The following is a 21,726-nucleotide window of genomic DNA, read 5'->3' on the forward strand; positions in this document are numbered from 1 at the left end:
GTAACCTGGCTAGCACTGGGTGGCTAATGACAACCCTATAAGACTTTTTTTTTTGTTGAAAACTGACTACCCAACTGTCATTGTAACAAATGTCAGTATTCAGAAACTGTGTAGCTAATAGGAGAAATATACATTAAAACATACAAAAAAGAGCTTATAAAAATACAAAAGAAGATGGAGCCTCTTGAATGAGTTCACACCCTTTACAATTCGTCAAGGTGAAGACTTAATAACGATAAGTATCCCTAATTATAAATACCCCATCAGCACTATACAGAAGCTTAGTGATGTAACAAATTATAAGGCTATAACCATTAGAGTTTACTTAGTTCCTCTTGGGGGGAGAGGTACAGCAGTGACGTCACTAATTGTCCTGATTTCGTCACATAAATGCACAAGAAAAAAAATAGATAAATAGAAAGAATACTTGAATATAGATAGATAACATTTGATAGCTACATAGGTATATATATATATATATTATATATATATATATATATATATATATATATATAATATATATATATATATATAATATATATATATGTGAAATATAGATGGAGAGATAGACAGACAGACAGATGGGTTGATAAAAACAAATGCTGTATAGGTAAATTTAGTGCGTTGTGCAGTATACAATAAATGCCATGTGTATATTGTGCACACAGTATATAACAGTTATATATGTTGGTGCACTATAGATAGATAGACGATAGGCTGATACAAACAAATGTTGTACAGGTAAATATATGTAGGTAAGTTATAGTTAAATTCGGTGCTATATAGAGTTTTCATTAATTGCCATGTTCTGTATATTGTGCACACAGTATATAACAGTTAAACATGCTGGTGCACTATAGATAGAGATAGATAGATAGATAGATAGATAGATAGATAGATAGATACAGAGATAGAGAGAAAGAGACATACACATATATATGTAGAGAGAGAGACATACACACACACACACACACACACACATATATATACATATGTAGAAAGATAGATAGATAGATAGATAGATAGATAGATAGATAGATAGATAGGTAGATAGAATACATAGCAAGATGAAAGAAAGAAAGAAAGAAAGAAAGAAAGAAAGAAAGAAAGAAAGAAAGAAAGAAAGAAAGAAAGAAAGAAAGAAAAAGAAAGAAAGAAAGAAAGAAAGAAAGAAAGAAAGAAAGAAAGAAAGAAAGAAAGAAAGAAAGAAAGAAAAAGACAGATAGATAGATAGATAGATAGATAGATAGATAGATAGATAGATAAAATGTAAAGTAGATAGGTAGATATACAGAGCAGATAAATAAATAAATAAATAGATAAAATGTAGAGTAGATAAATATAGATATATAAATAGATAGATAGATAGATAGATAGATAGATAGATAGATAGATAGCTACATACATGCATAGATACATACATACATAAAATGTAGAGTAGATAGCTACATACATGCATAGATACATATATACATACATACATAAAATGTAGAGTAGATAGATACATACATACATGCATAGATACATACATACATACATACATACATACATAAAATGTAGAGTAGATAGATACATACATACATGCATAGATACATACATACGTACATACATAAAAATGTAGAGTAGATAGATATAGATAAATAAATAAATACATATAGATAGATAGATAGATAGATAGATAGATAGATAGATAGATAGATGATCATCTGCCCACTAGATTTACTGAGTATACACATTGGGCAGCGAGTTATGTCCCCCTATCCCAGCATAATTCAGCCAGGGATTGTCTGGGAATCTAATTCTCTTTTGTCAGCCACTTATTGCACATTCACTGGGCTGACACCTCACAGTAAATACGGGGCATTTCCAGCTCGTGTATCATCCCCGGCTCCTATTTGCATAGCTGCTTAGTCCTGGTTTTATGGTGCACGCTTGTTTTGCTTGTCCCAGTAAATACCCTGCGAATGGTCCCTGCGCCTCTAAATCTCCAGCCCAGCACTAGATCGGGTCTATGGATCAATCCCCCCATCATAAGACTAGGACTAAGCAGAAGAGTAGGACTTACAGGGTCCCAGCCATTGTGCATTGCCCCCCCCCCCCTCCCATTGAAGAGAACGCCGTAGGGAGGAGGTGGGATGGGTGATTCTGGGTCCCCCAAGTGCCCATGTCCCCCCTCTTCTTACCTGTGCTTCTCATCCAGGGGTAGATTCGGAAGTTGCTGTCACTGTGCAGTTCGGAGTCCCTCTGTTCGGTCTTGGTGCTGTTCTGCTTGGAGGAGTCACTGGAGCACATTAGAGAGAGGTTCTGCTCAAACGGCGAACAGTGCATGTTAAAGGAAGCGGCTTCCAGGCCGTAGCCGGAGGGGGGGTACATGGCCGGGCTCTGGGGGTGCATGCTGCCTCCATTGGTGTACAGTGCCGGCACCGAGCCGGGGAAGGACGCCCCACTCCCCGAGCCATAGCCCGTGCGCTGGCTGGTGGAGGCGAAGGCGCACGAAGTTTGCTCTGGGAAGACTCCGGATGGGAAAACAGAACTTGCAGTTTGATATTTGGAGAATAAAGCATTCGCATAATACAATGAACTCATAATTTGGCCGGATGATTTGTAGGCCGGGACGTTTTAGTGTCGGTTTTACGAGGTACCGTGATATATTACAGAATTAGAGTCCAGATTTACACCAAAAAGGACCCCCTTTTTCCTCCCTTGACCATGTGACTGGCACACACGTGATTTTCCTCCCTCCAATCCAGGCTCAGCTTCCCACAGCTCTTGTAATGTGGAAAAAAAAATTGTTGTAGTGCTGGATTTATAAAATATGATAAATATTTGATGGGCTCTAACCCTCTAAGATCTATGTTTTAAAGGGAAATTGCAATGGAGTCGATAAGGAAGCTGTAATCTGTTTCAAATGAGACAAAAAGGCTTGAGGGATGAAAAAAAAAAAACTAGCAGCAGAGAGAGAAAAAAAAAATAAACTGAAACCTATTTATTTCTGTATCGATTTTTCTCTAACGCTTCTGTCTGCGTTCTGTGAGATTGCGCTATCTGTGCCATAGTTATTAATGGATCCTGCGTAATGCCTCTCAGACTTGGACCAGCAGATAAACCACAAAAAACAGAAGAGCAAAACAGCCAGCCGAGGAAGAATTGTGCCTCTTAGCTGTGATTGCATGTTATTGCTGTGCTCAGGATGGACTTTCAAATTGCAGATGCCAAGCGGATCATCAATACAAGAGTCTCGTGCTGGAGAGCAATTGTCCTCCACTACTATGGGCTATAATTAAGAATGCACTTACCTTGGCTGGATCTGTCTCTGTGGATCTCTTCTAACCATCCTCCGCTCTGTATATTAGCATCATCATCATTATAATCACCATTTATCTCCATTGCCTCACTTTATTAAACAGCACTGTACACTTACATAGGTTTGTCCGCATCCTTCCTTGATCTTAGGAGCTTGCAATCCATATCACAGCCACACAAACATACAGGGGTCCATCTGATACATGAACCTACCTGGATCAGGGGGGAGTAACCTGCTACTTCGCTCATATTCAGGTTAGAAGAAACATAGAGTGACTGCAGAACCAAGTGGTCCATCAACTCCCTTGAGGGACTGGATTCTGAATCCCAGTGAAGTTGGTGTCACTCAGGACTACTACTACTTAGGAAATGGCTTAAATCTAGAACTGGATTACCTGGATCTCTTGATATGACCTCTTGATGATACCTTTTGATGATGATCTCTTATTGAGACCTTTTCACGAGTTCTCTCCAAGAAGATTATTTGATGAGACCTCTTACTGAGACCTTTGGATGGTGATCTCTTAAGATCTCCCCATGGTGATCATTTGATAAGATCTCTTGATGAGACCTCTTCATGAGATCTCTTCAGGATGATCATTTGATAAGACCTCTTGATGATGATCTCTTGATGAGACCTCTTCATGAGATCCCTCCACGGTGATCATTTGATGAGAACTCTTGATGATGATCTCTTGATGAGACCTCTTGATGAGATCTCTCCAGGGTGATCATTTGATGAGACCTATTGATGATGATCTCTTGATGAGACATCTTCATGAGATCTTTCCACGGTGATCATTTAATGAGACCTCTTAATGATGATCTCTTGATCAGACCTCTTCATGAGATCTCTCCAGGGTGATCATTTGATGAGACCTATTGATGATGATCTCTTGAGACATCTTCATGAGATCTTTCCACGGTGATCATTTGATGAGACCTCTTGATGATGATCTCTTGATGAGACCTCTTAGTGAGACCTTTGGATGGTGATCTCTTAATAAGACCACTACATGAGATCTCTCCATGATGATCATTTAATGAGACCTCTTCATGAGACCTCTTCATGAGATCTCTCCATGATGATCATTTGATGAGACCTCTTGATAAGACCTTTTGATGATGATCTCTTGATGAGACCTCTCCATGATATTTCTTGATGATGAGCCACCTCTCTTGAAGATGATATCTTGTTGATTATCCACAACAAGGACACATTTGAGGACTAGAGCTGATCTGTTTTACTATGCCTTTGCCAACAGCTCCCGAACCCCTACTAAAACACAACCCTCTTCTGTCTCTAGGAGCCCCTATACATTCAAGGATGGTACAAAACACACAGACGACTTTTATTTCTCTTTTCAACCCATCTCCCAGGAGGAAGCATCACAACGCATGATGTCACGGTCCCTCTTGTAAACTTTATTGTAACTCCTTCCGCCGTTTCCATGTTTAGACAATAGGACAAAAGTGTGCAGAACCATAAAATAGAGAATGACCCCCACCCACCTTTCAATAAAAGGAATTCACGTATACAGTATACAGTCTGTTCACAGTAACCCTAAAAAAAAAACACAAGTGGCTTTTCACTGGGCGCATGCTAACTACATCCTCGCACACACAGAGAATGCGGGGTGCCAGGGACAAAACAAGAGGGGGGCATCTAGCAGTGTGTTAGAGAAGGGGGACTACAGCTGAATTAGGCAGTTTCATGTTGTTGGTCTGTTTTTTTATGTCTTGTTTTGTAGAAAGAAATACAGTAAACCACATAGAGAAATAGTGCACACAAAACTTCTAGAGCAAACCTTCCCCACCAAAGTGAAAAAAAAAATAAAAAAAGAAAAGAAAAAAAGAAAACCCCAAAAGTTATGATCCACAAAAGCTATTGCGTTATACACAGACACTAGAAAGTCATTTCCTTCCCCCCTACCAGGAGCGAAGACAGCAGGTTGCCTGGTTCTTAGGGGGCACCGGTCAATTTAGGTATCAAACAGGATGAGTTACAGAGAAAGGGGCGATTTACAGCTACATCTTTTACAGCAACATTGTGCCCCCTTCTGTATATTTCCAGGAACATTGGGGAGAGCTGGAGACAAGTGGCTTTGTCAATGGGCTTCTCAGTCCAGGCTCTTCTCAGCCTTTTGTCCATCCAGAGCCTCCTCAGTGTCTGGTGATCTCTCCATTTTCTGTTTCTCCAGTTCCTCCTGCTCACATTTGCTGCTGGGGAACTTATCTTTGTTGTTCTCCTTTTTCCATTTCATCCTCCTGTTCTGGAACCATATTTTCACCTGTCTCTCAGTAAGTCCCAAAGCGTGAGACACCTCAATCCTCCGCTTGCGGGTAAGGTAAGGGTTGAAGAGGAATTCTTTCTCCAGCTCCAGGGTTTGGTAGCGGCTGTAGGTCTGTCTACCTCTCCTACGTCCAGCGGCTGCTGAGGATGAGAAGCAAACAAGAATGAAGGGCTGGAGGCAGCAGCAGCAGCAGGGCACACACAAAGGGAGAGGACAGTGGAAGCAGCCATCGGAAGGGGGAAAGACAACCCAAAAAAGGGGAAATACAAGAAGCAATGCAAGATACACAAAGGAGAAGGACATGGAAAGCAGTAACCAGAAGAAGAGGAAGAATAACCCAAAAAGAGGAAACTAAAAGAAGCAATGCAAGAAACACAAAGGAGAAGGAAATGGAAAGCAATAACCAGTAGAAGGAAAAATAACCCAAAAATAGAAAATAAAAGTAGCATTGCAAGAAACACAGAGAAGGACATGGAGAGCAGTAACCATAAGAAAGAAAAATAACCCCAAAAGAGCAAATAAAAGAAGCAATACAAGACACACAGAGAAATACATGGAAAGCAGTAACTAGAAGAAAGAAAAATAACTCAAAAGGAGAAAAAAGAAGAAGCAATGCAAGGCACACAGAGAAGGACATGGAAAGTAGTAACCAGAAGAAATAAAAATAACCCCAAAAGATAAAATAACAGAAGCAATGCAAGGCACTGAAAGGAGAAGGACATGGAAAGCAGTAACCAAAAGAAGGAAAATAACCTAAAAAGAGAAACTAAATAAAAGCAATGCTGGACACACACAAAGGAGTAGGACATGGAGAGCAGTAAGCAGAAGGAGAAATTTACTTCAAAAACAGAAAATATAAAGCAAACAGGATACACACAAAGGAAAGGACAGAGAAGGCAGTAGTCAGAAGGGAAAAAAGTTAACTTAACAAAAATTAAGGAAAGCAGAACACACAAAGGAAAAGGAGAGCAGTTACCAGAGGGGGAATACTTAAAAAAGAGAAACTAAGAAGCAATGCAAGACACATACAGAAGGAAATTACATGGGGAGCAGTAATCAGAAGGAGAAAAAGTTTAAACAGAGAGACAAAATAAAAAAGCAATGCAGGACCCACACAAAGGAGTAGGGCTGGAAAAGCAGTAACCAGAAGGGGCAAAATAACGTAAAAAAGAAGCAATGCAGAACACAAACACACAAACACACAAACACAGGGAAAGAACATGCAGAGCAGCAATCAGGAGGGGGAAAAAGTTAATCAAAAAAAGAGAAAATAAATAAAAGCAATGCAGGACACACACAAAGGAGAAGGACAGGGGGAAGCAGTAACCAGAAGGGGCAAAAAATAACCCAAAACAAGAGAAAATAAATAAAAGCAATGCATGCATTTCCTTTAGTCACACACTACAAAGGGTTGGGAAATGAGGGCTGGGGGGGAAGTGACCAGCAGTAAAAAAAAAAAAAAAAGCAAACCTCTCCATCCGGGCAATTAAACTATAAAACAATTCACAAGTGCACAAGTTTAGCCCCCCATAAAACAGTAAAGTGCTAGGGTCACTTGATGGTCTTTACTTTGCCCACTTTTTATTTTTTTTGTTGCTCACCTTGTGGTCTCATCCAGGGAAAGAGCTGTGTAGGTGAAGGACTCTGCTCTGAGCTCTCTGCTTCTTCCCCCAGGCCAGCTGAGGCCAGCTTACAGTCGGTGTATTGCACTAGATCCGAATCCTGGCTGCTGAACAGGCTCTGCCTTTGCAAAGGGTCGTATCCGTAGAAGCTGCCGGGGTCCCCATGACAGGTCACAGCGCAGGGGTTCTGCTGGTAAGGGGGCGAGGACAGGGAAGACGTTCCATGGTAAAAGTCCTGAATCTGGCTAGGGTGCTGAAAAGTGCCCCCAGCACCGGGTCCATACACCACTGTGGGTCTGCCTCCTAGATCCTGGGCAAAGCCACAATCATAATAATTGGGGCGCAAAGACTCCCCTGCCTTGTACTTGGAGAAGAGTGAATTAACAAAATAAGAACTCATTTTTTGTTGTTGTTGTTTTTTGTTTCTTTTAATGCTTTTAAAGCCGGAAAAAAGGGGTTCCTGGCTTGGTGTGTCTGTGATTTCCAGGAATATAAAAAGAAAAAGATACAATCAAAAGTCTATGCCTGGATGATATTGCATCCCTTGTTTTTTTTTTTTTGTTTTTTTTTTGTATTAAAAAAAATAACCACTTAAAGGAGATGTCGCTTTACATTTCCAAGAAGGGATTGCCAGTTCATAAACAGTTTCAGTGATTTACTTCGCAGCAAATGACTTGTTTCATATTTTGCAGCGTCTTTTCACGAACATTTGCATCTATTACCAAAGCCTGCTCCTATTGGCTCCTATTGGCTTCTAGCGCTCCACACGGACTGTGCGCAGGATAGGGAGAGGAGAAGAGGAGATGGAGCAGAGAGGAGGAGAGGTGGAGAAAATATACGGATTAAATATGTTTAACTACCTCCTCTAATGAGATATCCCCCCATCACAACAAATCACCTACCTTAGCCCACCCCAAAGATTGATTTTTTTTTTGGGGGAGTGCTGGAAATTAAAAAAAAGAGGGACATTTAGTCATTAATTTAGATTTTTTTTTTTTTTAACGAGGCAGTTTTAGCCTTTTTAAATGTCAGGGTCGGTTTAGAAAACTGTAAAAGTACAACGATTTAATTGCCGCGAGTTTTTAGAGGGTCCAATAAATGTAATTGGGATTTTAATACAAGTTATCAAATCATACAGTTTCTTAGGCTAAACATATTTTACAACAAACGAGCCAGTCATATTTAACATTTTAATGATCAATTCCCCCTATTATTGATCAAGGGTTGGAGCTGTTCGCACGTCAAAGAATGGAGTTTGTTCATTCCCCCCACCCCCCCATCCAAAAAAAAAGCCTGTAAACTGTTTAGCGGACTATAAAAGGCTATAAAGCTGAGATGTTGATGTTGTTTATGTCGCAGAATATAAAAAGCGTTAGCGGTTTATGAGACTCTTCCAGGACTGCGATAAAACAGGCGCTCCTTCCATTCACACCCTGCGAATGATTACTGCAAGATGCTGCAAGTGTCAATACCGAATTAAAATAATGATTGTTTTCCCAACTACTCTTCTCCTTCATTTTCTTCAGGTTTTTTTTATTTGGATTTTAAACGTTTCCACTTGACGATGCCACTTATGGGAAGGACTTGCCAGGGACCCAACACGGATTCCATTCACTGGCCTCTGTTCCTGCTCGTGTAGGCGCTGTCCCCAGACCTTTACACACTATCAGGTCCTTATCGCCCAGTAAAGATAAAAGTCACCAATATATAATACTCTACCTACTGCTTCAAAGCCAATGTGGTGGGTGGGGTTTGGACCCCAATGTACTGCGCTGCGCCTGCTGTTGGCGTCTCTTCAGTGCATATGTTGTACTGGGCCACTTCAATTGTGTGTTACTTGGGGGAGAAGAGCGTTTTTGTAGGACTTTATCCATGGCTGCAAAGTATGCAATATTGTAGAAATATTCGGCCTATATATCCCTCATAAGATGTATACATATTTATACATATCTATTTCTATCTATCTATCTATCTATCTATCTATCTATCTATCTATCTATCTGTCTCTATTTCCAAATTCTATGCATTCATTTATTCATCTATATTTCACCTATATTTAGCTACCTATGTAGCCATCAAAAAGTTATCTATCTATAGTTCTATATATTGAAGCATTCTATCCATGGCTGCAAAGTATGTAATATTGTAGAAATATTCGGCCTATGTATCCCTCATAAGATGTATACATATTTATACATATCTCTATCTATCTATCTATCTATCTATCTATCTATCTATCTATCTATCCATCTATCCATCTATCTACCTATCTATCTTCAAGCATTCTATCAAATTATCTTTCTAATTAACAATCTATGTTTCCATAGTCTATTAACAGACAATCTATCTATTTACTTACCTACAGTCTATCTATATATCCATCTATCAATCTGTATTTCCATATATCTATGTATCTATCCATATGTTATCTATTTGTATATCTAACATAAAGCATTCTATCTATTTATCTATCTATCTATCTATCTATCTATCTATCTATCTATCCAACAATCTCTGTTTCCATAGTCTATCTATCTGTCTACCTACCTATGAGTCCATCCACGGTCTATCTATCTATCTATCTATCTATCTATCTATCTATCTATCTATCTATCTATATATCTCTCTAACTTTCTAACTTTCAATAGTCTATTTACTATACATCTATCTACCTTCTATCTATCAAACAATCTCTGTTTCCATAGTCTATCTATCTATCTATCTATCTATCTATCTATCCATCCCTTATCTAATTATCTATCTATCTATCTATCTATCTATCTATCTATCTACCTATGAGTACATCCACAGTCTATCTATCTATCTATCTATCTATCTATCTATCTATCTATCAATCAATCCCTTATCTAATTATCTATCTATCTATCTATCTATCTATCTATCTACCTATGAGTACATCCACAGTCTATCTATCTATCTATCTATCTATCTATCTATCTATCTATCTATCTATCTATCCATCCCTTATCTAATTATCTATCTATCTACCTATGAGTCCATCCACAGTCTATCTATCTATCTATCTATCTATCTATCTATCTATCCATCCATCCCTTATCTAATTATCTATCTATCTATCTATCTATCTATCTATCTATCTATCCATGTATCTATCTAGCAATCTCTGTTTCCATAGTCTATCTATCTATTATCTAATTATCTATCTATCTATCTATCTATCTATCTATCTTTCTATCTATCTGTCTATCTATCTATCTATCTATCTATCTATCTATCTATCTATCTATCTGTAATCTATATTTCAATCTGTAATCTGTCTGTCTATCTATCTATCTATCTATCTATCTATCTATCTATCTATCTATCTATCTGTCTATAATCAATCTATCTATCTATCTATCTATCTATCTATCTATCTATCTATCTATCTAACTATCTATTCCATCTTTGAGGGTAGATTAGTATTTATGGCTCAGTCTTGGCCTCCTGTCCTAAAACATAAAAGGGAATCACACCTTTTGTGACTTCGGCGTAACTCACTGCAATCTACACCTCCAAAGTAAACCTGGAACATATCTCCCTATAAAGGCCTATGCACTGTATACCGGTTAAATATAGATGAGTGCGCTGGGACACATGAATAGGCAATGGCGATATATTTATTCCTAAAATACTGCCTTTAAACTGGGAGAAGAATCTTTTTTTTTTCCTTCTGGAAGAAACGTTTCCTTGAGCTGAACAGGGGCGGGAATAAAACACTTCTGAAATAATTTGCTCTATTTGAATCATTTAAAATAATTGGAAGTTATGTGTTGATTGGTGCTGGGTAATAGGTTTTAGCCATGGCTGCAGACAGGACCACAACATGGGTGTACATTGGTTTTTATTCTCATGACAGTTCCTTAGGTTATACAGCAGAGGATTTTTTCAGATTTATTTTAGTTTATTCAGATTTATTAAATAAAAAATTAGAAGAAATAGAAAATTAATTAAAGTAGTACATACTCTTGAGTAGGAATATATGTAAGTAATTTAGAAAACTAGAAAACTGCACACATACACATGTTCTTCCATCCGGTTGTCTGATGGGGTAACGATGCTTAGATCTCTCTTGAGCCCTCTGTATCGCAAATGAAATGGATCCTTCCATTAAATTAAGGATTATGGCAGAATATGCCCCACAGATTTAAAGGTTATTGTAACATTAGCTTTCATTGGGAAATGAAGCAACACAAGCATCATGGTCCTTTCTTTAATGTTCAACATTCTTCCATATAATCATGCTAATTAGGGTCTGGTGTAAAGAGATTATATTTCTAGAGTACCATATTCATCTTATGTGATTAAAACTTGATGGAACAATCTCCTTGAATGAGCTCACAGCATCTTCTGTTAGTGGGTGACCACTGATGACCACTGACGTCACAGGGTACCCTGTTTTAGAAGACTCTGTATAATTTAATCTGAGGGAAGAATTTTAGAAAGACATCTTCCAACTCTTCCTTCCAACACTCATCTTCCCACAGTGCTATTGTTCACTAATTTACTGATTGTTAAAACGTTTTACAGTGCAATAAAGCTGAATTATCTGCAGAAGTTACATTTATAACATATTTCCCTTTTTATGCTTTATTTCTTATGACGATGATCAGATATGAAAAAAAAAGTAAAAAAAAAAATGTTATGTTCTGTATTATCCTTTGTAAATGCTAAGGGACCAACTAAACAAAACAAAGACCAAGAGCGCCACCTAGTGTGCATTTCTGCGTAATGCAGATGGTAAACTGCGAAGTGTCAAAACTTTATAAAGAAAATAAAACACAGTAACAAATTTAAAAAAATGGCAGGGTGTTTCTGAGGATATATACAAAGTCTTTTTTTTTTTAACCGAGAGCCTAGAAGAGGCCTCCTGGGCGGTGGTAGACAATGTTTGAGAAAAAAGATTTTTTTTTTGCTAAGTTTGTAGATAGAGCAGAAGGACTGTGCTGGGAGAGGGAAAGGCCAGCTAAAGTATGATACTGATAAAGAAAACACAATTTCAGACGTCTCGCCAGAGTTCGCTTGTTTGAAAGTTTATTGCTTGAATTCTTGCAGCCAGGAATTGCTGAAGAAAAAAAAAAAGAACAAAAGACATTAAACCCCAGAGAGGAGTTTCCAAGGCTCCTGAAAAGGAGGGGAAAGAAAGCAAAGGCGAAGTTCCCAGCTTCCCTCAGCCTCATCATATATTTTGTCTGAGGCTGTTGAAAGGTATTTACATGTTGTGTTCATTCCCAATCCTCTCCAGCCAAGGGAACTTCCTTGCAGTCTCCTCACTTCTCTGCCTATAAACTTTTACAGCCGTTATATTCTTTTATGACAGAGCACTAAACGGAATTTTCCTTTTTATCGCCAGCACTTTGCTTTTTAAGCCTATCATCCCTCTTTGTTTTCCCAAAGAATTATGCAAATGGACTTTTGTGAAAAAAAAAAAAAAAGGCAAACAGCATAGCCAAACTTTTAAAGAATGCCAACAGCCCGCTCTATCCATCGCCTTTATCTATCTGCTTTTTCCTTGGGTGATAAAAGTCCTATTATTTCTCAATTGATGCAGTTTGAAAATAAAATATTAAAGGGATAGTAGTCACTGGTGCTACTCCTGACAGATGAGATATAGGGGACTCAGAAGACACTTTCAATAAATCAGACCACTGCTTTATATATACATCCAGAGCAATCTTCGCCAAACACCTTCCTTATATGTTATAATGATATTAATTGAGAATTTCTTTGATATAAAATAATCAGTAGCTGTTAATATGGCGCATTTCCACTGGGATTCTGCTTCACTGGGTACATATATATATTAGAAAATAATATAAATGAATAATTATCTATAATGTAGGAAGAATATATAGATATATAGATAGATAGTATAGAAGAATATAAATGAATAATTATCTATAATGTAGGAAGAAAAATGGTCCACATTTTATATATATATATATATATATATATATTAGAGAAGAATATAGATGAATAATTATCTATAATGTAGGAAATAAAATGGTCCACATTATATATATATATATATATATATATATATATATATATATATATATATATATATATGTAGATATTAGAGAAGAATATAAATGAATAATTATCTATAATGTAGGAAGAAAAATGTTCCACATTTTATATATATACATATATATATATATATATATATATATATATATACATATAGATATATATATATATACATACATACACACACACTCACATACATACATATCTATATATATATATATATATATATATTTTTTTTTTTTTTTTTTTTTAAGATAAACACCAAATGGTAAACATAATTTATAGATAGATACACAAACCAAACGGTGGACAAAAAAAGTTAGACAATGCAATAATGTGTCCAAAAATTCTAAAAGGATGATTTACTAGTTTAATACAATTTTGGGAAAAATAACCATCACAACACAAACGGATATTTTACACCATTCCCGCATTGTAAACAGTTTTTTTTTAAAAATACAGGAAATTTAAAAACAAAACAAAACAAAAAAAAACATTCATATATAGTAACACAACAAAATATTTCAAGTATTTTCCCATACATAGACAATATACAAATAGATTTACTTGGCACAAGAACAACAAAATCTACAGCTCTCAAAACGTAAATTCACAATAAATTAGAAATAGCTAAATTCTAAAGAGACACTTGCTGTCTGCGTATTTATTTTTTTCTTTTTCTTTTTAAAAAAAGAGATTTTTAAAACTTTTCCCTCTTTTTTTGTTTTCTAAAAAACTATTTTAGCAAATCGTGGACATCCAGTGTGCTTTTCTGTCATTTTGGCTCAGCATATAAAAGTGAGTTCAAATGAATTTGCTGGTAGAGCGTTTAATAATAGAGGAAGTCAAAACTAAATATATATATTTATTACACCTCTTTATGATGCTGATGGATGATATGAGGCTGCAGTTTATATTCTGATTTTCTTTTACTTTTTAGTGGTTCTTGGGGTTGATATACAGCAGGGTTTATTTATAAAGTGGCATGTTTTGTTTAAACACCCAATCAGGTTCAGGGATTTTTTTGTAACATTCCTGGTTGGGCAAGTGAACTTATACTGTAAAAAAAACTAATTTAGTAAATTGCCCCCCTAGTTTCCTTATACAGAGCTATCACCCTTTCAGGGCTAACTAATTCACTTGCCTATTAAATAACAGAGGGTTATTTTCAGACTCCTTCTGAACATATATAGTACAGAAAATAACAGTGATGATGTAGGATTGCTTACAACCTGGTATATCATGCAAAAAAAAAAAAAAAAAGATGGGCGAGTCTTATTCAACTTTAATTAAAGTATTGAAATCATAAATAGGGAGCAGGTGCATTCTGAAGGGGTGGAGGAGAGATTAATCTTTCCCCTGTTCCTTGTTCAGCTTCTTCATTTTCATCCTGCGGTTCTGAAACCAGATTTTGACCTGTCTCTCGCTTAGGTTAAGCAGCCTGGCCACCTCGTGTCTCCTGTCCCTGGTCAGGTACATGTTAAACAGAAACTCTTTCTCCAGCTCCAGGGTCTGGTACTTGGTGTAGGGACATCTCTTCTTCCTGGAGGACCTGGCGTGCAACCAGTTAGCTGAAGGGTTTGCTGGAAAGGAAAATGATATGTTTTATATTTAACGCTAAAATATACATGAACCACACTTGGGAAACAAAAATTATATATATATTTAAAAAAACTCTACACATGAACATATATATATATATATATTACATCTACATGTGTGTGAGAGTGTCTTTCAAAAAGAGCGTAAGAAAAAAAGAAGGAAAGAAAAAAAAAAAGAAAGAAAAAAAAATATATATATACATACACACACACATATATATATGTTTTTCCTAAAATAAAAGGAAAAGGGTATATATATATATATATATATATATATATATATATATATGTCTTTTTTTTCTGTATGGTGCGTGTTTTTTTTTCTGTATGGAGCCCTATACTCTCTTTTTTCAAAAACACACACACACACACACACATAGATATATTATTATTATTGTTATTATTATTATTACTACTACTGATAATCTATCTATCTATCTATCCATCCATCCATCCATCCATCCATCCATCCATCCATCTATCTAATCTATCTATCTATCTATCTATCTATCTATCTATCTATCTATCTAATCTATCTATCTATCCATCTATCAAAAAAAATAAATAAATAATGATTTTATATATATATATATATATATATATATATATATATATATATATATATATATATATATATATATATATATATATATATATGTGTGTTTATTGATAATACAAATGTATCCACACACACATGTAGCAGTTGTTATAATAATAAAAATACTACAAATGTATTCACACATGCTTTTTTTTTTTTTTTTAAGAAGGCATATATAGATAACGTATGATTAAAACATACTTTAAGTAAAATAACATCTCAAGTTAAAATTATACATTTTCTTCAGATGTGATAAAAAATAATAGTTATTATTCAAATAAAGATTACTAGTGTTACAGATTTGTTCGTGCTGTTGCTAATATTGGTTTATAACTTGCTTTGAGCTTTTAACACGCATCGCCAGTAAGGACAATAAAAAAAATCCCTTTCATTAAAGTCAGAGAACACGTTGTGGGCTCATAAAAAATAGATGAAAGTCTGTATTCCCTGCCCTGTCTGGCAGAATATACAGGCTGCTTCCTTCCTTGGGTAACTTTTTGTGCCTGAGATAGCGCCTGCATTGCCACCGTCTCCTTATCATTTGCAGGAAAATTAAATATTTAAGAGAATTAAATCACTTAATAATTAATAGGTGTTAATACGGCTGCATTTCAAGAATGCTGGAAGTCAATTTTATTTTCTGCAAATATTTTCTTTTTTTCCTGTCCGGTGAATTTTTTAATACAAACCATGTAAATTATGAGCATTTTTATTTATTTATACTTTTATTTTTTTAAAGCTGCCTCTCCAGAATTAAATCAAACCTGGACAAGCTGTATTCACTGTGCAATTGTAAATAATTAGAAATGATGTTATAGTTGAAAAAAAAAAGCTTTTTTGTTCAACAACGTTTTCGGTATTGGGCTGAGGGTCCAACAAAGTAGATTGAAGCCATAAATTATATGAAGTTCTGAAATTAAAAAAAAAAAAAAAAAAAAGCTTTTAGCTTTTATCACACCAGATGAGTGTTTGGTAAACAGTCTGTTCATCTCAAGCTGCATCAGAATTTTTTTTTTATTCTCAACGACTGTACCCTGGACCCATGCCCAGTTTTTTTGAAAACACCTCCTTAAAGTGTGGTTTAAGTTGCATGCATAATACCCACATTTATCAAGCTAAAATGTTTTTTTTTACCGATCATTGAATCGCCTATTGCTTAATATTAGTGTATAATACAAGGTAGCACGTGTGCGATAAAATATATATCCATGCCGTTTATAAGATGATGGGGAATGGTATTAAGTGGAGCTGATCAATCATTTTACCTGGCTGGACCAGATAAATGAGCTTGCATTGTCCTTAGCAATCAGGTCACACGGCTGAAATGACATGGCTACAAGGGGAGACTAATTTCACATTTGTTAGGTCCTAAAAACCAAGTCTGGGAGCACAAGATGAATATTTTACAGTGCGGATGAGGTTGGCAAGTTGTGTTCATATTTATATGTGGTTTAGTTTTATTACTAGGCTGTTATGGGTGAGTTGTGGTTCAGGTTCTACTCTCCTATTTGGCTGTCTGGTAATAAGATGAGACGTCTGATGAGCTGTGTTCTGGTCTATGGTAAATGCTGGGACAGGATCAGAGCTTTCCTTGTTGTATTCATATTTATATGTGTTTTAGTTATATTACTAGGCTGTTATGGATGAGTTGTGGTGCAGGTCCTACTCTCCTTTAGATTTTTGGCTTTCTGGTGGTAACAAGAGAAGTCTGATGAGCGGTGTCCAGGTCACTACACATGTTCATGTCCACATGTCCATGGTGAGTGCAGGCAGAATTTAGGGACAGGATCAGAGCTTTCCTTGTTGTGTTCATATTTATATGTGGTTTATTTTTTATTTAAAAGAGTGGCTGGCTGTTGTGGTGCATGTTCTTTTCTCCTGTAGTTTTTTTGTCTGTGCCCTGGTCACTGTCCATGTCCATGGTGTGTGCAGGCAGAATACAGAGACAGGATCATACATTTCTTTGCTGTGTACAGTGCACTTTTTTTTATTGCAGTTTACCGTGTTTGTTGCAAGCTGTGTTTATGTTTATGTGTAGCTTTTTTTTGTAGAAATGGCTGGCTGCTTATAGATGAGTTGTGGTGTAGAATCTACTTTCCTATAGATTTTTGCCTGTGTCCTGGTCATTGCACAGGTCTATGGTGAAAGTTGAGACAGGATCAGAGCTTTACTTGTGTTCATATTTATATGTGGTTTCAGTTTGATTACTAGGCTGTTAAGGATGAGTTGTGGTGCTGGACCTGCTCTCCTGTAGTTTTTTGACTGTCTGGTAGTAACCAGAGAAGTCTGATGTGCTGTGCCCTGGTCACTGTACATGTCTATGGTGTGTGCAACCTGAATGTTGGGACATCATCACAGATTTAGTATTTTTATGTGGTTATTACTAGGGGTGGCTGGCTGTTATTGATGAGTTGTGGTGTCGGTTCTACTCTCCTGTAGTTTTTTTTTTTTGGCTGTGTCCTGGTCATTGCACATGGCTTTGTTTGCAACCTGAATGTTGGGACAGAATCATACTTCTCCTTGTTGTGTTCCTATTTATATGTGGTTTAGTTTTATTACTAGGGGTGGCTGGTTGTTATGGATGATTTGTGCTACAGGTTACACTCTCCTATTTTTTTTAATGTCTGGTAGAGAGAGACGTCTGATGAGCTGTGCCCTGGTCACTGTACATGTCTATGGTGTGTGCAGGCAGAATGTTGGGACAGGATCAGATTTCCTTTTTGTGTTCATATTTATATGTGGTTTAGTTTTATTACTAGGGATGGCAGGTGGTTTTGGATGAGTTACGGTGCAAAGGTGAGTCTCCTATAGTTTTTGGTTGTGTCCTGGTGACGGTACATCTATATGGTGTGTGCAGGCAGAATTTAGGGACAGGATCAGAGATGTCATTGTTGTGTTTTATTTATATGTGGTTAGTTTTATTACTAGGGGTGGCTGGCTGTTACGGTTGAGTTGTGGTGCAGGTTCTAACTTCTTAGTTTTTGGGCAATGTACATAACTATAGTTTGTTTATGATAGGATCACAGATTTCCTGGTTGTGTTCATATTTATAAGGTGGTTTCATTTTATTACTAGGGATTGGTTGTCAATGATGGGTTGTGGTGCAGGTTCTACCCTGCTAAAGTTTCTGGCTGTGCCCTGGTCACTGTACATGTCTATAGTGTGTGCAGGGTGAATGTAGGGACAGTCTCAGAGATTTCAATGTTGTGTTCTTATTTATGTGAGGTTTAGTTATATGACTAGGGCTGACTGGTTGTTCTGGATGAATTGTGATGCAGGGTTTACTCTTCTGTATTTTTTTTATGTCTATGGTATGTGAAGGCATAATAAATGTTAGGATAATGTCAGAGATTATTGTGTTCATATGTATATGTAGTTTTTTTTTTTTTTACTAGTGATGATTGGCTATTAAGGATGAGTTCAGGTTCTAGTCTCCTATAGTTTTTGGTCACTGTACATGTCGATAGTATGCATAGGCATAATTGTAGGACAGTATCAGAGATGTTTATGTAGTGTTCATATTTATATGAGATTTAGTTGTATTATTAGTGATGATTGGTTATTATGGATGAACTGTGGTGCAGGTTCTGCTTTCCTAAAGTTTTTGGCAGTGTCTTGGTCGCTGTACATGTCTATGGTATGTGTAGGCATAATGTCAGGACAGTATTAGAGATTTCCTAGTTGTGTTCATAATTATATGTGATTTAGTTTTATTACTAGGGATGGCAGGTGGTTATGGATGAGTCACGGTGTAGAGTTTGGTCTCCTATAATTTTTATCTGTGTTCTGGTCACTGTACATGTTGATGGTATGTGCAGGCATAATATCAAGACAGTATCAGAGATGTCTATGTAATGTTCATATTTATATGTGGTTTAGTTTTATTATTAGTGATGACTGGCTATTATGGATGAGTTGTGGTGCTGATTCTACTCTAATAAAGTTTTTGGCTGTGTCTTGGTCGCTGTACATGTCTATGGTATGTGAAGGCATAATATCAGGACAGTATCAGAGATTTCCTAGTTGTGTTCATATTTATTTGTGGTTTAGTTTTATTATTATGATGACTGGCTGTTATGGATGAGTTCAGGTTCTAGTCTATAGGTTTTTTATGTCTATGGTGTGTGAAGGCATATGTCAGAGTTTTCCTTGTTGTGTTCATATTTATATGTGGTTTAGTTTTATTATTAGTGATGACTTGTTGTTATGGGTGAGTTGTAGTGCAGGTTCTGCTCTCCTATAGTTTTTGTCTGTGTCCTGGTCGCTGTACATGTCGATAGTATATGTAGGCATAATGTCAGGACAGTATTAGAGATTTCCTTGTGTTGATATTTCTTTGTGGTTTAGTTGTATTATTAATGATGACTGGTTGTTATGGATGAGTGCAGGTTCTAGTCTCCTATAGTTTTTTTTATGTCTATGGTATGTGAAGGCGTAATGTCAGGACAGTATCAGAGCTTTCCTTGTTGTGTTCATATTTATATGAGTTTTATTTGTATTGTTAGTGATGACTGGCTGTTATGGATGAGTTGTGGTGCAGGTTCTGCTCTCCTATAGTGTTTGCCTGTGTCCTGGTCACCGTACATGTCGATAGTATGTGTAGGCATAATTGTAGGACAGTATGAGAGATGTCCATGTAGTGTTCATGTTTATATGAGGTTTAATTTATTATCAGTGATGACTGGCTATTATGGATGAGTTCAGATTCTAGTCTCCTCTAGTTGCTGGTCCCTGTACGTGTCTATAGTATGTGTAAGCATCATGTAGGGACCGGATCCTAGATTTCCTTGCACTTTTTTTATTGCAGTCTATTGTGTTGCACTTCCTCAGCTATATAACTTACTTTGATGTGGCCTGTCTTTGTCCTCGCTTCCTTCGCACACTTTATTGTCCTGGAAAGTGGGCCTCTCATTGGGCTCCTCTCTGGCAGCAGGCGACTCTAGGCTGTACTCCTGGGCTCCCAACTTGTGCAGGTCCCCCGGGTGGCCCAGCAGCGGCTCAGTCTTCACAGCTCCCGGTCCAGTCTCTGCCCTGGGCAGCGGCTCCAGCCAGCCCCGTAAGTACCTGCTCTCAGACGTGGGGGCGCCCTGCTGGAGGTAGGGGTGGTAGACCGGCGGCAGGGGAGAAGCGCTGTGAGGGTTCAGGGGGCTCCAGGAGGCGCTGAATACGGGGGCTTTGGGCTGGAAGCTACAAGAAGGGAAGTCCAGGCTGTCAGAGTGCGCCGCCGGCCGGGGGCTGGGGTACTGTCCAGAGAATTTGGCTGCTGGAGGCTCCTCGCTCTCGGGGCTGATGATGGACTCCACAAAGTAGTTACTCAGCGCTCCAGAAATGGACATTCTTGGACATCATACAAACCAAAAATAGAGGGCAGATGCAAAAAAAAAGGAGCTCCCCGACCTAACTTCCTAAGCCAACAAAAGTACACTTGGGCTGCTTGCCTTGTGAGCTCCTGGCAAATGATTGGTCAAACTTTATCCGTGTGCCTGATAAAGCGTCACAGAGCCATCAATCAATCGGAGGGGCCGCACGGAGCTGTCAGCATTCATATCAAGGAGGCTATTGTTTTATGTGGATGAGGCTGCTGCACGCCTGAGACCCCAGCAAGCAGCATCGACACTGCACTCCACAGCACCCTGCACACAGCAGCAGCCTGCACTCCACAGCACCCTGCACACAGCAGCAGCCTGCACTCCACAGCACCCTGCACACAGCAGCAGCCTGCACTCCACAGCACCCTGCACACAGCAGCAGCCTGCACTCCACAGCACCCAGCAGCAGCCTGCACTCCACAGCACCCTGCACACAGCAGCAGCCTGCACTCCACAGCACCCAGCAGCAGCCTGCACTCCACAGCACCCTGCACACAGCAGCAGCCTGCACTCCACAGCACTTTGCACCCAGCAGCAGCCTGCACTCCACAGCACCCTGCACCCAGCAGCAGCCTGCACTCCACATCCAGCACCCAACAGCAGCCTGCACTCTACAGCAGCTTGCACCCCAAATCCAGCACCCAGCAGCAGCCTGCACTCCACAGCACCCTGCACCCAGCAGCAGCCTGCACTCTACAGCACCCTGCACCCCACATCCAGCACCCAGCAGCAACCTGCACTCCACAGCACCCTGCACCCCACATCCAGCACCCAGGAGCCTGCACTCTACAGCACCCTGCACCCCACATCCAGCACCCAGCAGCCTGCACTCCACAGCACCCTACACCCACAGCAGCCTGCACTGCACAGCACCCTGCACCCAGCAGC

The 21,726-nt window shown here is 38.1% G+C and overlaps 3 protein-coding genes across 4 annotated transcripts in view; all 3 read right to left on the bottom strand.

The window, feature by feature from the left end:
- Positions 1-2,854, bottom strand: part of HOXB7 (homeobox B7) — a 5,678-nt gene extending 2,824 nt beyond the window's left edge. Inside the window, exon 1 of the mRNA XM_089674358.1 lies at positions 2,184-2,854. Coding sequence (XP_089530484.1) covers positions 2,184-2,586 — 403 coding nt within the window. The 5' untranslated portion in view covers positions 2,587-2,854. The remainder of the gene's footprint in view (positions 1-2,183) is intronic.
- A 1,853-nt stretch (positions 2,855-4,707) lies between these two features.
- HOXB8 (homeobox B8) lies at positions 4,708-8,036 on the bottom strand. 2 transcript variants are annotated; one of them, XM_089674360.1, is made up of 2 exons: positions 7,199-8,036; positions 4,708-5,734 (listed from the first exon to the last, which is right to left on the bottom strand). In XM_089674360.1, the coding sequence occupies exons 1-2, from the start codon at positions 7,617-7,619 to the stop codon at positions 5,424-5,426; spliced, it is 732 nt and encodes a 243-aa protein (XP_089530486.1). In that variant the 5' UTR covers positions 7,620-8,036; the 3' UTR covers positions 4,708-5,423. The 2 variants fall into 2 exon arrangements, with proteins under 2 accessions (XP_089530486.1, XP_089530485.1); XM_089674359.1 differs by having other exon boundaries at positions 4,708-5,737; positions 7,199-8,034.
- Positions 8,037-13,626: 5,590 nt separating this feature from the next.
- On the bottom strand, positions 13,627-21,083 carry HOXB9 (homeobox B9). Its single transcript, XM_089674361.1, has 2 exons — positions 20,313-21,083; positions 13,627-14,853 (listed from the first exon to the last, which is right to left on the bottom strand). Exons 1-2 carry the CDS (start codon positions 20,803-20,805, stop codon positions 14,618-14,620), a joined length of 729 nt encoding a protein of 242 aa, XP_089530487.1. The 5' UTR covers positions 20,806-21,083; the 3' UTR covers positions 13,627-14,617.
- Positions 21,084-21,726: the final 643 nt, after the last annotated feature.

The sequence above is a fragment of the Staurois parvus genome, unplaced genomic scaffold (assembly GCF_062004578.1).
Source record: "Staurois parvus isolate SC_StPar_1 unplaced genomic scaffold, SC_StPar_1.0 ptg000151l, whole genome shotgun sequence".
Taxonomy (NCBI): Eukaryota; Metazoa; Chordata; class Amphibia; order Anura; family Ranidae; genus Staurois; species Staurois parvus.